General features: G+C 36.8%; 1 protein-coding gene across 1 annotated transcript in view; it reads left to right on the forward strand.

Moving 5' to 3' along the window:
• LOC114319513 (folate-sensitive fragile site protein) overlaps window positions 1–11875 on the forward strand; it is an 87915-nt gene extending 76040 nt beyond the window's left edge. Inside the window, exons 8-11 of the mRNA XM_082869119.1 lie at window positions 1026–1095; window positions 2421–2504; window positions 2593–2657; window positions 11476–11875. Of these exons, the coding sequence (XP_082725245.1) occupies window positions 1026–1095; window positions 2421–2504; window positions 2593–2657; window positions 11476–11567 (311 nt within the window). The 3' untranslated portion in view covers window positions 11568–11875. The remainder of the gene's footprint in view (window positions 1–1025; window positions 1096–2420; window positions 2505–2592; window positions 2658–11475) is intronic.
• Window positions 11876–16545: the final 4670 nt, after the last annotated feature.

Here is a 16545-nt window from a genome sequence, read left to right on the forward strand (position 1 = left end):
ACATGGCTACCAACAACAGAGCCACAGCTCTACACCCCACACCCAAATCCATGGCTAAGAGAGAGAGAGCAAATCGGGAAAAAAACAGCAGTGACGAGCAGAAAAGCAGCGCCAGAAACGCCAACGACGACGACGAGTAAGAGTACAACCACGGATATGTGAGAGGCGAGGTGAACGGCGATAGAGGCTAGACGATGATGCGGGTGCCGCCGCCGACATAGCGGAGGAGGGGTGTAAGAAAATGTTGAAGAAGTCAAGGTATGTGTAGAAAATAAGCGGAATAGGTTGAGGTCCGGCGGGCGGCCAAGGCGAGGTTGCCGCCCGCCGGTGAAGCGAGAAATATTAAGGTTTTAACCTTGCTCTGATACCATGTAAAAATTTATGTATTATTGATTGATGTTTATTGATATCTATTACAATGATTCATGATTCCTATATATAGAAGAGGGTGAGTGTGTAGTAGGTAAGGAGTAGGTGAAGTGGAGGTGGTAGTGGTGTAGTGGGTTAGGTTTTGTGGAGTAGGTGAGGTGGTAGTGGTGTAGTGGGTTAGGTTTAGTGGAGTAGGTTTAAGTGGGTGAAGTAGGTGGAGAGTAGGTGGTTTTTAACAGTTAATCTAATTTTGAATGTATTTGAATTGCCCACTCATTGAATTGTTGAAATTTCCATCAAATTCTGTAGGTAGGGAGAGAGCTAATTGCATAAAGAAAATAAATTTAGGAAGTGGAGATACAAAATGTAAAATGTGCCATTGGTGAATCTGAAGTTTATTATTTCACCCCTTCTGGGTTGAAAATGATGATGTCATCAACAAACTATCATTGTGAGACATTAGGCACTAAGAAGCCTCATAAAATTTTGAGCACTTCTGCTTTAGGGGTTATCTTCCTCATGGGCATTAAGATCCTAGGGTTGGGGTAAATTTTTTATGTCAACAAAATGATCATGCAAGGGATTCAAAGTTATAACATATCGCGGTTTTTGTTTCCAGCAACTTATCTTTTCATCCAATTTGGTTGTCACATTGCAGGTGAATTTTTCTTATTTTGAAGCAGGGGAAAACAAACAGGCCCTGGTGAAACTTGTGACTTGTGAGAGGTGTGTGGTTATGCCTGTTTGTCCCACTTTTTATATGTATGGTTTCAGTTGTTGCAGTTGTAGTAGAAGCAATTGTTTGTGCAGTGACATTATTTTTTGACATTTCGGTCCCATGTTACTGGCTTGGACACTTTTTTGATTTTTGATTTTTTATGTTTTATTTATTTATTTATTTGGTGTTCTAACATGATGACCCTGCTGAGATTTATTCTGACATTGCCTTTTCATCACACCCTGCAAAAAGAGAACATGGTTGTGCACTGTTCTAGGATGTTAATATGTTACTGGATGAAAGTTGTCCCTAGATCTCAATTGTCCCATCCATCCAGTCCATCTGATATTGGTTTATACAGTGGGACATTAAAAATGTTACTACCATTTATCCCATTTTGTAAACTGGTCCACTATTAATTTAACCAATTTACTATAATGGTCAACTTGGGCAACATCATATGTTATATGGACTCTTCAAAATAAACCAAATGCCCGTGTAAGACACCCGGCACTTGGACAAGGGTATGAGTTATGTGTCTGATATTTTACATCAGACCCTTCTGATATATTTATATTTATATTTAACACTATCATTATATGTATAGATTGTGGAATAATTGCTAAAAAAATAAAAGAAAGTGACACTGTTATATATACCACCATTTTATCTCACATAATAGATTAAAAACATAAAAATATGACAATATTTTGCGTTCATGTATCCATAAATTGAAGGTTTGATGGGCCTGACCTCTCAATATGCACCCTGCACTCGACAACCTTACCCGAATCCAATGTAACAGCTTTTTGTGAGCTTGCTTCTGGTTAATATTTCACACTGAAGGATGCCTTGCGTTGCTCCCCTGTATCCTATTTTAATTAAGGTGCCTTTAATTCTCTAACCAATTGGTTGATTGTTCTATTAATCAGTTTATTGAGTACTATTATTTTGCCCCTCTCATGGACTTGCTACCTTTTTATAAATACACGACCATGTGGTTTCTTGCTTTCTAATATTGTCTTTACCATGACATCTTCGTACTTTGAACCAAATTTAGCAGGATCTCTCAAACTTAGTCTAACAAAGATACAGACAAGAGATTATGTAGCAATGAGTTGTCTCTTTGGGAACCTAACTACTTGAGTGCCTCATGTCATTTAGAAAGTTTAAGGAAATTCATTTATTTGGTTCTTTCCATGTCTTGGTTTAGTTGAATATGTCTTTTGTGCATCAATTCAATGTGATTTCTTTCATTGGCTTATTAATAGTGTTGAACATACCTTTGATAAGCTCAACTCTGTGTTTCTGTTTGTTAATAACGCCCAAATAGATGTGCTGAGAAGCTTCTTTACAAAAAGATGAAGGAGAAAGAACAATTGAGAAAAAGAGAGAAAGAAGAGCTCCTGAAAAAGAGGTTTATCTTGATTGTGATTTGTCATTACTAATAAAAGATATGTGCTTAGGTTTTCTGCTGCATAGAACTGACTGTGTTTTGTTATCAGGGAAAGATCGGAAAGTGGTGATGGTACTGATACTGGATATGGGAGGAGCAAAAAAAGGAAAAAAGGTTTGGTTTCACCATTGATTCTATTTAAAGCATTTTTTTTTTTAATATATATAACAATGTCCAATGGCTTGACTAAGCTGGCTTGGTTATTCTTTCGTATGTATATAGCGTGTCGCTTGGTGAAATGGTAAAACCAGGCTCTTGGGTGTGAGAATGGAGGCTAGATACTAGGGGCATCAATTTAAGGGAGGTTCTATTCTAACAACACAGAAATTCTCAGTTCAAACCATTTTGCTGTTCGGATATCAACTTCTGAACAAAAATGAATTTTTCGGATGTTAATTTCCTAATAAATTTTTTTAAAAGAAAATCATGTTCAGTAGTTGATATCTAAACAACTAATTTCTGTTCAGAAGTCGATTTCCGAACATTTGATTTTTCTTTGGAAGTTGATATCTAAATGACATAAATATTATGAACTGAGACAAAGTGTGTTGTGCATATAGAAGCTCCATCAATGTAATTTAAATAAAGTTGGTCATATCCCTTTTCTACCCCTCTTAGCACCCAATATTGGCAAGACCACCACTGGATAATGACTTTTATCTTTGAATGGGTTTGAATTGTGAATGTATTACGTATCAAATTTCCGATCTTGTGAGATTTCACTTTCAAGGAGTGGGGTCCATTAGATAAGATTATGCTTTATTTATAGTATAAGATATTTAATGGTTAAGATATACATGCCTATATAATAAGGGTTGCTAACGTGTGGATGTTTAGATCAATGAGTAGGGAGATTGGAAGAGACTATTATAGGTGAATATGCAATTAAAACATAGATGTAGTACTGAGGATAAGACGAGAGGAAAACAAAGATGGTTTCGTGATGGTACTATTTGATATTTTCATGTGAAATGAGTAGAGGATTCAACTGCAGGCACTTCAAGGACTAGGGGAAGGGCCGTTGTATCTGCTTGAAGCATAGGAGGATAGACAAGGTCTATGAAGCACTGACCCAGAGGCAATGTACGAGTGTTGGACACCGACGCACGTCCGAGACGTGGTTGACATGTCCAACACGCAGTGAGCGTTTCTCATTTTTTCTTTTTAATTTAGACTTTTCCATCTTGGATACACCCCTGACACGTAAGGGACACATCTATGTTCAAAGTCATAATAAAATTTTTTAAACATTTTGACCTGGTTAAAATATGAAATTCAAAAGTTGTCAAAAATATCTACAACACAACAGAGGCATCTGTTGTTTGAACAGATGCCCAAGCTGTTGAGGATGTCAAAGTTGAAGATGTGAGAGAGGATATGTCAAAGTTGTCGTTGAGGGTATCAAAGGTCACCACTGAACCTTTCTCTTTCTTTCTATCTTTGTTCTTTTCTTTTCTTTTCCTTCCTCTCTTGTTCACTGAACTAGCTGTCTGTAAATGGTCTATATCAGCAAGGAAAAGAACAAAGAAAAGTCACAAAGCTCCATCAAGGTCATTCATAGAAGCAGTGTCCTGAGTCTCTCTTCTTCATTCTCTTCACATAACCAACGACTGCAGTTTGTGATAAAAAAAAAATTAGAAAAAATACTCCCGGGTTTTCACCTAAAAATTGGTCCATTATTGATGTGTTGATTGGCACCATTTCATTTGCATTCACAGTTTGTGGTCCAATTCCGTAAAATGCCTGTTATGGTCTGCTTAAATGCATATGCTTGTATTTAGATTTTTAATGTATAACAATTCTTAATTAGTTACTTGTGCCCTTGTCTAAGTAAGCACATACACGAACATGTGACACGGCACAGACACAACATGTGTAAGAAATAATGTATAGAGAAAGAGAGAGAATAAATTGTATGTATTATTATTGATTGATATATATTGATATCTATTACAATGATTCATGATTCCTATATATAGAAGAGGGTGAGTGTGTAGTAGGTAAGGAGTAGGTGAAGTGGAGGTGGTAGTGGTGTAGTGGGTTAGGTTTAGTGGAGTAGGTGAGGTGGTAGTGGTGTAGTGGGTTAGGCTTAGTGGAGTAGGTTTAAGTGGGTGAAGTAGGTGGAGAGTGGGTGAAGTAGTGGGTTAGGTTTAGTGGAGTAGGTTTAAGTGGGTGAAGTAGGTGGAGAGTAGGTGGATTTTAACAGCCCCCCGCAAACTCAAGGGGGATAGGAACTAACCAACTTGAGTTTGGAGAGAGTAACAAAACAAGAAAATACATAAAAATAAAAGAGGAGAAGAGACACTGTATGGTCGTGTCAGACCATTGGTGAAGACACTGGATGGTGGTGTCATAACGTTGTAGAGGACACTGGATGATTGTGTCAGACCAATGTAGAAGACAGTTTATGGGGTCATGTCGGACCGTTGTAGCAGACAATGTTGTGACAGTTGTTGTGACAGTTTACAGAGTCTTGCTGGACCCTTGTAGAAACTAACCGGAATCAATGTCGGGACAGTTTACAGAGTCTTGTTGGACCCATAAAGGAGCTAACCGGAATCAATGTCGGGACAGTTTACAGAGTCTTGTCGGACCCATAAAGGAGCTAACCGGAATCAATGTCGGGACAGTTTACAGAGTCTTGTCGGACCCATAAAGGAGCTAACCGGAATTAATGTCGGGACAGTTTACAGAGTCTTGTCGGACCCATAAAGGAGCTAACCGGAATCAATGTCGAGACAGTTTACAGAGTCTTGTCGGACCCATGAAGGAGCTAACCGGAATCAATGTCGGGACAGTTTACAGAGTCTTGTCGGACCCCTAAAAAGTCGCACCCTCAAAAGGTGTGCCCAATCTTTCAAAAGGCGTGCCATCAAAAGGCGTGCCCAATCCATAAAAAGACGTGCCATCAAAAGTTGCGCCCTCAAAAGGCGCGCCCACTTCATCAAAAGTCGTGCCCGACAGAAAGCGTCGAGCCATCAAAAGGTGAGCCGGAGACGCGGCGAGGCACGTGAGCGACAGAGTGGCGTGTCGGCCGCGTCGTCAGTGTCAATATAAACCAATGCGGAGGCTGTGCTTGAGGCAGAAGCGAAGACAAAAAAACCTGGGAAAAAACTTCTGAAAAACTCTTCATTTTCTGAGAGAGATATTCGTTTTTCTGAGAGATTGCCTCTAAGAGCTGCAAATCTTGAAACACTCCCCTTCCGAACATTATCAGTCTGAAATTGCTATTTCGCTGAAACACTCAGCAACCCAAAAAACATGGCCTCTTCTTCCCGTTCAGCTACCCAGAATATGGCCTCTTCATCCCGTGGTCTACTCACTCTCTTTCCCGACCTCAACGAGTCAACAAGAGAGATAACTGGTGCGGAGGCCCGTGAACCTCAACCAAACACCTCTGGTTTTGCTCCGTTGAACTTTCCGATGCGGTCGGTGGAGCAAAAAATGGCAGTGCAAACGGATGTGGAGGCTAATCAGTATACTTTGAAGGCATGTGTGGAGTCCATGACGGCGGTCACAAACTTGTCGCACCGGCTGCAGAGTAGGACAAATGAGGTGCAGCAATTAAACTCCCAGCTGGCTCTGCTCCAACGCATGTATAAGGATGCGCGAGCAGAGATAAGTGTGCTAAAGGCGGAAAACAAGGAGCTGAAGCGGAAGGCCAGTTTTATGTTCCGATTTGGAGGGCCGCCATATGCTGCAGTGGAGGAGCAGGGAGTAGTGATCATGCCCAGTGGAGTGGGAAACACGGAGGCAACACCGGCAAGGGCCGCCCAGGACGGAGGCAAGAAGAAAAGACCGGCGGCAGAGTAGAGAAGAAAAAATCCCACCTGTGAATGTGGTTGTTTGTTTGTTTGTTTTTTTTTTTGTTTTTTTTTTTTTTGTAAAATTGTGATCGGGGTTGATCCCTGAGATGAATAAAATATGGTTTGGTGTGCAAAGCTAGATGGTATGAATGGAATTGAAAAAAGATTAAAAATAAGGTGAAAGAAAAATAAAGAAAGAAATAATAAAAATATATTTGAAATCAAAAATGAAAGATGGGGAAATAAGGAAAGTGGTTTGGAGAAAATAAATAAAAATAATGGAGTTTGAAATCAAACGGAGGAGAGATGATGTTTTTTTTTTTTTTTTTTTTTTTTATAATAAAAAAAAGAGATATATATATATATATATAAAATAAAGAAAGTGGGGAAAGTGGCGGTGGATGCAAAGTGGGTTGGAAAGTGAAAAGATGAGAGAGAGAAGGCATGTGGGTGGTTGTCCATTGTGGAGGACAAACATAGTGGGTTATATTATATTCAGAAAGTTGTCCATTGTGAATGATGGTTTTGATGATGGTGATGGAGGAGTGAGTGTGGAGAGTGAAGGGTATTGAAGAAGAGTGAGGAACGATGGGTCTGTGAGACATATGCTTGTGAGAGAAAAGGAATCTGAAAGAAAGAAGAGATGGGTGTTGTAGCTTTCTCTCTCATCCTGGCATTACCGTAAGGGATGAGCTCGGAAAATGGAAGACATGAACACGACTGGACATTCAGCACTCCACATGTCAACCTTGGCATCATATTGCTGAAATTGCAGAATTTCTGGGGCCATATACAGTGGAGACCTGCAAACTGTCTCTGCGTGATCATTAGGATGTAAAATTCTTGAGAGACCAAAAACAGCAATCTTTAGCACTGCATCACTGTGAGGGCTTGAAAGCAAAATGTTCTCTAGTTTCAAAGTGAAGGTATGTGTTGTGTAGAAAATAAGCGGAATAGGTTGAGGTCCGGCGGGCGGCTAAGGTGAGGTTGCCGCCCGCCGGGGAAGCGAAAATACTAGGTTTTAAACCAGCTCTGATACCATGTAAGAAATAATGTATAGAGAAAGAGAGAGAATAAATTGTATGTATTATTATTGATTGATATATATTGATATCTATTACAATGATTCATGATTCCTATATATAGAAGAGGGTGAGTGTGTAGTAGGTAAGGAGTAGGTGAAGTGGAGGTGGTAGTGGTGTAGTGGGTTAGGTTTAGTGGAGTAGGTGAGGTGGTAGTGGTGTAGTGGGTTAGGCTTAGTGGAGTAGGTTTAAGTGGGTGAAGTAGGTGGAGAGTGGGTGAAGTAGTGGGTTAGGTTTAGTGGAGTAGGTTTAAGTGGGTGAAGTAGGTGGAGAGTAGGTGGATTTTAACAACATGGATACTTCGACACCTCGATTTTCAAAAAATGTAGAATGCAACACACTTGGAACACGTTAAAATTTTATGTTTTTTACAAATTTAAGCAAACCAGGCAAGGGGTGGCTTTCGGGGACGGAAAGGGCACATAGAACAACTTCTTACTAAATTGATACTTGACTTTTTGTCTTTCTTTGCTTTGAAGCCTTTTAAAGTAGGCTTTGCTTGGTTTGGAATGCACGTTCTGGTAGACTTGGACCATATATCATTCCTGCTAACTTTATTATGTCATATATATTAATAATTTATTCAAAGCGAGAAAAACAAAAACAAAAAGAAAAAAAAGAGAAAAAAAACATTAATTACATTAAATAGATAATATTTCATAACTTAACATCAAGGTATCATTCCCACAATAAGTATATTATAAAGAATGTAGAATAATTATAGAACATTATACACACGATTTATTTATCTTATAAATGCTTCAAAACATATTTAGAGTGCTTAAGTTGTGTTCTAAAATGCAAAACATCATTATTTTGAAGGAATTCATCGCATATAAGATGTGTTGGGAGGTTCAAGAAGTGTGATTGAAGTGTCTACAAAGTTTTCATAGTGTCCAATATCATGAATTTGTTTTTTTGATCGAGACACATTGAAAAAGTGTTGGACAAACTTTTAGAAGTGTGCGACACGGGTGTTGGACATGAGTCCACGACACGCTTCCCCCACAACAACAATCATGCTTCTTAGGTCCTTGTTTATGTTTTGAATGCGCAGTTCTTAGTTTTTATTGAAATGTTTTGGGGGGAAAAAAATTGAATTTATATTTCTTAATTTTATTGTTATGGTATATGGAATTAGGGAAAAAAATCATTATTTTTACATAAAGGATTCATGTATATGACATACGATAAATATATAAAATAAATATTTTTTACGTGTCCGTAGCACGTTGTGTCCTGCATTTTTGAAAAATTAGCGCGTCGTGTCTCATGTCCATGTTTGTGCCCGTGCTTGTTAGGGCATGGTGACCTAGGCTACTTGTGGTTGTAGTCTTTGAGCAGAAAGGATCCTTGAGGCTCAGGAAGAAGCTCATTTTTCTTATTGTGTCCTTCTGGAAATTTGTGCTATAAGTAGAGGCACAGTTCACTTATCGTTCCCTGCACTGGCAGGTCAAGATGATCATCGTGGCAAGAATATTTTTCTCTTTTAAGATTGAAAAAATAAATGATCAATAAGCTTTATTTAAGTCAACCTGAATAGTGATTAACCAATGCTCTGTCAGGTGGTTTAGAGGTGGCTTGTAGTTGTTATTCATACATTTTATTGAAGAGAAACTTTAAAAGAAAATAAAAAAGAACCCTATCTTGCAGTGGAAAAAAATGACTGGAACCCCAATCTTGGTCCTGCAATTGAGCCAATTCACATAAAGAAAATGTTGTCAAGTGGTCTGGAGCAGGGTTAGCCTTGACTTCTTGGGGGCCTAAGGCGAACTCAGAAGATGGGGCTCCAGCTCTCATGCATATTTTAATATATATATATATATATATTGGTAAAATAATAACAATCTTCAATTTTTTTTTTTTGTACTTTCTATAAATTTGTTGCATATGGTACACATAATTATTGAGGCAAATTTTGAACATTTTCGATTGTTAACAATATTAATTTATTCTTATTTTTTCCTGACGTAGTAAATTCAATTATAACATTTAATTAGCTTCAACTTAAAAAAATTATTTCTCCAGAAGCAATTGTAACTCGTATAGTCATATAATATTCTATAAATAATTTATATAATTGGCAAGCAACCATCCATTATTTTTAAATAATTCACCAATTCAATTGTTTGTTTAAATATTTATTTTTAAACTACTAATACTATAATGTAGTGTTTGGTTCGCTAAAATGAAATTGAATTGAATGGAATAGTCATTTCTTATACTGTTCCCCCACAATAATGAATGATGATTTCGTTTGTAATTTTTTTTTGATAAATTAAATGTGAAAATAGACTTAATGATGAAATGATTACTCTATTCAACTTTATTTTGATAAACCAAACATTACTTAAAAGACCAAAATAATTAACTAAACATATTTATCAATAATAATAATAATAATAATAACAATTAACCAAACATAACTTAAGATCGAAATTATTTCGAGGCCCTATTTTTCACACAGAATTTGGGAGCCCGAGGCAGCGGCCTTACCTGCCTTACCCTTAGGGCCAGCCGTGGTCTGGAGATGATTTTAGTTGTGGGCTACCAAGATACTTTCTTTGGTTGCCTTTGATTCTGTTTGAACCCAATTTGGCAGGGCCAATAGGAGGCCGCCATGTGGCATTATGTTCCAGAAAGGATGGAGTGCCCAAGGCTCAGGCCGTGATGTTCAAAGCATAAGCCATTAGGTGTAACAAGTAGAGGATAGACCTGGTCAATAATTGGCAGTTCTCAGTCCCTAATTTATAGGAGGTAGTTACAGGATCTGCCCTATTTTCACTCAGCACATAACTTCCAGGAAACAATAATAGGGTATGACTTACAGTACCTAGTATTTGTTTTGCATCGATGAGGGGATGGAATAGGGATAATTCTATACTATCCCATGTTTGGTAAATACTAGCTAGCTGTGGAGTGATAAGGCATGACTTTGTTAAGATAAATCACACTTGCAACAGATCCTTGCTGTAGCTGCACATATTGAAGCAACGTAAAAAAATTCCAAGACAAACCTGCCAAAATTACAGCAGTGTAATTGGAAAGTCACGAAGTGTTGCACTTTGGGCTAGAATGCCCTATGGGTGGCGTTCATGGCATATTCTGATAAAAGAATAAGAGTGATGCTAGAGATCCCTCAACACCCCCTAAATTTTCCCACATGCACTGACGTGTCAATGGGTTGGGTCTTGGTTGATTCCTAAACAAATCAACAATTGATGTGCAACAGTCCACGTCATTGGGGCTATAGTTTAGGGTTTGATGTTTTAGGAGCTTTAAGCGTATTCTAAACAATAAACATATTATAAAAGAATGATTATAATTAAATTTGATTATGCAAAGTAGTGATTTTCTCTAATAATAATGTATCATATATGAAAATTGAATTATAAGTCGTTAAAACATGCAAGTAAAGTACACATCATTTGAATTTTAGGCAAACAAACAATGGGACATTGTAATGGATGAAAATGAAAATCAGATAGGGGCTAAAACTCATTCTAATGAAGGCAGAAACCAGTAGACTCAAATTTAAAGAAACCATAAAGGGGAAAATTAGTAGAGAAACATAAAATCGAAACAATTTTTTTGTGGTTAGTTCAAAAGCTGCTTGTTAGGAATAGTGGTTGATTGTTAAATGCTTGCAATTTTATGTCTAGTATGATTTTAATGGATTAATTTTATAACTGTCTGCATATCCGGCCACCTTTATCAGCATATGAGTGAGTAGGGATTTACCCTAAAGTGAGTTGAACTCTACGCCCAATCCAATGCCCCCTGGTTCAACTTAAAATTCATTTAAACTAAACAGGCTTGTCCACACTCGTGTTCAAGCTTTGGCTATAACTGTTGATTCCACTTTCAAGGGGCACCTGTTAATTCCTCTTTTGCTAACTGCTAAATCTTACTCACTCATATTTGATGTTCTTTCAGTATGATTCTTCTTATTACAATCATAAAATATTATAAGAGAGACCTTTTATGCTCATCCTTGACCATCTAAGATAAGCTTATTGTTAATTTACATGCTCTTCTTTGTAGAAAGGGTGGCTTCAACTTCGGCAAGTGATCATAAGAGTAAGAGCGATGACGACGAAAACTTTGACGAGTTTCTTGAGGGAATGTTTCCTTGATTATATATAAAAGCCAGAATGTCCGTCTACTTCTGTACTACAAAATATGTTCTACTTGAAGGTACTGAAATGAGCTGAAATTTGATTGTTATATTGACAACTCAATTGTGCTGCTAAGAAATTTAGTCAGTATTCAGTGTAGATCATGTTTGTCAGTTGTGCAAGTAGAATATTTGGGCTGTAATATGGGGACTTCTTTGAAGAATTTTCTTCTTGTATTTGTTGAGGGGAAGTGACAAAAATATAGCTTGTAACTTTGACATGAATCATTTCATTACTATTTTAAGCAACCAACCACTATTCTGAAATTAACATCATCTCTGTTTTTCTTACGCTGTGTTTGGTTGGGGGATTTGGGAAAGGATTTGGAAAGGGAAAAGAAAAAGGAAGGTGAAATGTAAATAAAATATACCTACATTTCACATAGTTTCACACCTTTTTTCTTTCCTTTTCCAAATCCCTCAACCAAACACAGCATTAGTGGTTGGCTTTTTAAATCAGATGACTACTACTACTACTGCAGAGAAAAGGCTAGCGACTTTGACTCAGCTGGCTAGTTAGTGCTATCAATATTGTTTGAAAATTCTACGGTGTTATCACATGCACTTTGTTACGTATTTTTGTGATAAATGTTATTTATTTTTTTGGTGGAGTTACGACAATTTGAAGTTGGGCCCTTTTTTTTTTTTGGTGTGTGTTTGTGATAATATTAAACATTTTGTGGTTAGAAGATGTTTGGATTAAAAATATGTATAACATTATCACAAAATGTGTAATTTTATTTTTGGATAACAACTTGTCATAATTTTACTAAAAGAATACGTAACATTTATTATAAAAATAAAATAAAATAAAATAAAGAAAAAAAACATATTAGGATGCATATTAATTTGTGTACCATAGCATGACCATGTTGTCTAACTCTCCTTAAATTAGCTGCCCTAGGGCTCGGAGTAGTAGTACAAATTTCGTTTCCATCTTCCTTGCCAGGGCCAATGTGGCTACACAACCATATTCCTAGTGCCAGATGTTCATTTTTGTAGGTTCTTATTTACATATCATCTTTTTTATAATATTTTTAAAAAAGATTAATTTAATAATCGTAGTTGCAAGGTTTTTTTTTATTTTTATTTTTTTTTTATTTTCAAAAAATGTGAATGATAATATATCTTTAAAAATAGATTATTCATTTTTTAAAAATGTTGAAATTATGTCAATTATTGATTTTTTTAATTATTTATTTATATAATTTATTGATGATTTACATCCATAGACTATAGCTATCACATGCGATTCTATATTCAACATATACATGTTTCTGATCATACAACTTGTGATGCAAAAGAATACATTCACAAATATTAAAAGTCCCATGGGCTATATCACAAAAAAAAAAAATAAAGGGGGGGGGGGGGAAGGCTTTAGGTTAAAGTGGATGGTTTGACCCTTGCAACTAAGGCTTAGAGGCATTCAAAACAAGGCTCTAGGTCAAAGAAAAAGAGCACTAGGATTATCAAACCAACCCACACCTGCTCAGGGCCATGACACGTCATTACCATCTGAAAAATTTTAAACGGGGGATGAACATAACATTCAGTAGAGAATGGATAATACTCTAGTAATATGAATCCAACCATGTACATAATCATGATGCAATACAATATACATAGGACAAATCTCAACTTTCAACCTACACTTCAAAACGAAATCTCAAATTCACAATATTAAAAGAGAATTGCTGTGTGAATTTAAAACATTAATCAATTTAATTGTCGTCGTTGGTGAATCCCTAAGTCACATATCTTCAAGTGATCTATCACAAGAACCACCTAATCACCTCCACTTTACAATTACAAACATGAAGGAAATTAATACCTATATCGTGTAGGTTTTCGACCTGTCACCGTGGAGTCTTAACCTTACTTAATCAATCGTCTAACCATACCCTACCCCTGGATTCACCATTAACATTTCAAAGGTTAACATGCTCAATTTTAACGTTCAATTTTTAATTCAACTTTCCCAATCTCAAAACACGTTTCACCATTTTAAAAATACCATTCTCATATTTGAAGCACAAATTCCCAATTTCAATCTCAACATAAGAAGCAATCATTTCAATTCTCTATGGTTCAATACAAAACCAATTTTTCAATAGTCATAGAGCTCAACAATTGATTTTCACAAAATCTTCAATGTTTCTCCAACAATTGGTTTCTAATCCTATCGTTGAGCTATTTTTCCGCAGGTGTAACGACCCCAACACGCATATTGTGATAACCCTGTTCTGTTTTGTGCTAATTGGTCCTTAATATGAATATGATTATGTGTTTAATGTGATTTTGTGTGCCATTATGTGAAAATATGTGGTTTTGAATTTCTATCTGTTCACCGTAGGAATATCTGTTTGATTATCTGCTTTGGAAATTAAATTGAAGGCCTTATCGGCCAAAGAACCCGAAATTGATTGCGCCATTGTGATTGGCGTAATTTTTAGAGCCGACGGTGAAGTTTAACTAGAAATTGATTTGGATCAAATTAATCAGATTAAATTAATGAATTAAGTGCTCAATTGTTTTATAATAAAATAATGTGTTGAGTGGGAACTTATAAGGGGCCTTTATACACTCAATTTCTCTCCTTAGCTTCATTTGGCTGATTATAAACTCTAAGAAAAAGGGAAGGGGTCGGCTCAAGAGAGGAAGAAGGAGAGTTGGGTGTTTGGCTCAAGTTTGTGAAGATTGGAGAATTAAACTCAAGAATTTGCTATAGATTAGGCTTTTAAGTAAGCAATTGATTTTGAATTCATGAGTTAATGTATAATTTGGTGTATTCAAGTTGATTAATGATCAAGAGTAAGAATTGAAATGAAATTGAGTTGATTATGTTGAATTAAAGGTCAATGTATGCAAGCATGTGTGTAATTGCTTTGAAATTTGCATGTTTGAGCACAAATGTATAATCCATGTGAGATTTTAATTAAAGCTCACACTTTTGACCATCTCTTCATCATCTAAGTTGGGAATAAGAGTTGTATTCCACATGCATGTACAATTCATGAGAAAGTGAGTTTGAAATACATGGAATTGTTGTAATAGAAACAAGTTTGGTGTAAATTGGAGCATATATGTAAGTAATTCATGGAATTGAGCTTCATAATGTTGTAATTTGGTGGTTGTACCATGTTAGTACATGTACATATGAAGTTTGAGCCAAAATTATGAGTTTGGAACCTTTGGAGGTCGAATTGAGCTCAAGAACAAAATCTGGAAAACCCAAAATTCTTGATGTCTGCTCGAGCGGGGAAAACGCTGCTCGAGCGTGAAATACGAGCTCCCAGCATATTTTGCAGACATGGCGTCCGCTCGAGCGGGGAAGTTCACGCTCGAGCGGGGAGCTATGTAGACAGATCTTCAGCTTGAGCGGCCGGGTTTGCGCTCGAGCGTGAAATTGATGTAACCAGTACTTTTGCAGACCTCATGGGTTCGCTCGAGCGGGTAAGTCCACGCTTAAGTAGGGACCCTGTTTTCTGAAATTTTGAAAGTGCATTCTGTGTTTCGTTTTCCATTCTCTTTCACTCGCAAGCACTCTTAGGCATGCATTAAGCATTGTAATTGAGTTAAAGAGATAAGAATGAAGCCTAAAGAGGAATATGTGAATTAAAGAATGGATTGAATCGTTTGTGACCCATATGTGCTATATGATGTGTAGGGTCAAGCTCCAGGGCAAATCTACAAGCCGATCACTGTGAGTAATATCCTAACAAGATATTTGAAATATGTTGTTGTCCAATTGTTTACTTCTATGTAAGTTTTGTAAGTTCATTAATTTGAATGGTGGACAATGATTGACATAAATGATTGGGCCGAAGGCCGATTGACATGAATGATTGGGCCAAAGGCCGATTGACATAAATGATTGGGCCGAAGGCTGATTGACATGAATGATTGGGCCGAAGGCTGATTGACATAGATGATTGGGCCGAAGGCCGATTGACATAGATGATTGGGCTGAAGGCCGATTGACATAGATGATTGGGCCGAAGGCCAATTGACATAAATGATTGGGCTGAAGGCCGATTGATACAAGTGATTGGGCCAAAGGCTGTCTGCTGTAACTGTTTCAAAGATTGCTTATGTATCTTCCTTATTCGATATTATTCACTGGGCTTTTGCTCACGCTCACTCATGTACATGTGGGTGAGCCAAGGGACGTCCAGAACCAGCCTCGGTGAAATTGTGAGAAACAGTCAAAGTTTTGAGGAGTCAGTCCAAACGTCTCACGCACGAGACTGCCTTTGCTTTTGTCCTTTGTTCATAGTTTTGTTATGTTGGCGAAAGCATTGGACTACTTTTGTATATAAGTCTTGGGTTCGACTGACTTAAACTTGTATGATCTTGTATGTATAGTGTTCTGTGTTAGTACATATTTTGATGGGAGTTATTAACATATAAATGTTTGGAATGTTATTGTGTGCATATAAGCACAGCTCTATGGACAAAGTTTTAAATTTGCTTCCGCTTGGCCCCTTTACTCTGATGAGTTTTGTTTTATTTGGTTTGAGGCCGTAGGTAATCTCGTGATTATTGGCCGGTTATGGCCTTAACCCATAGGGGCGGGTTCGGGTCGTGACACATATCATGACTATATTTATTTAATTATGTATTAATTATTAATTGCGATATGTGCCATGTGATTAATTTGAGTATATCTGTCCAATTTGAAAATTGTCTGTTGTGATTTTTGCTTTGGATCTGCAATTGATAGCTTAAATGATTTTAGAAATCGAAATCGAAATCAACTACATGAATAGACTAATTGAAATTTTTAGAACCATATGCTAAAAGTTTGATTAAAAATTGATTCAGATTAATTAATTAAGTTATGTTTAATTAGCCTAATATTCTAATTGATGTATTAAGCCAATCATATATATATATGAGTTTTGTGAGAGGCTTAAGCTCATTTGTAGCTCATC

This window comes from Camellia sinensis, chromosome 5, assembly GCF_055761805.1.
Source record: "Camellia sinensis isolate YWXY chromosome 5, ASM5576180v1, whole genome shotgun sequence".
Classification (NCBI taxonomy): domain Eukaryota; kingdom Viridiplantae; phylum Streptophyta; class Magnoliopsida; order Ericales; family Theaceae; genus Camellia; species Camellia sinensis.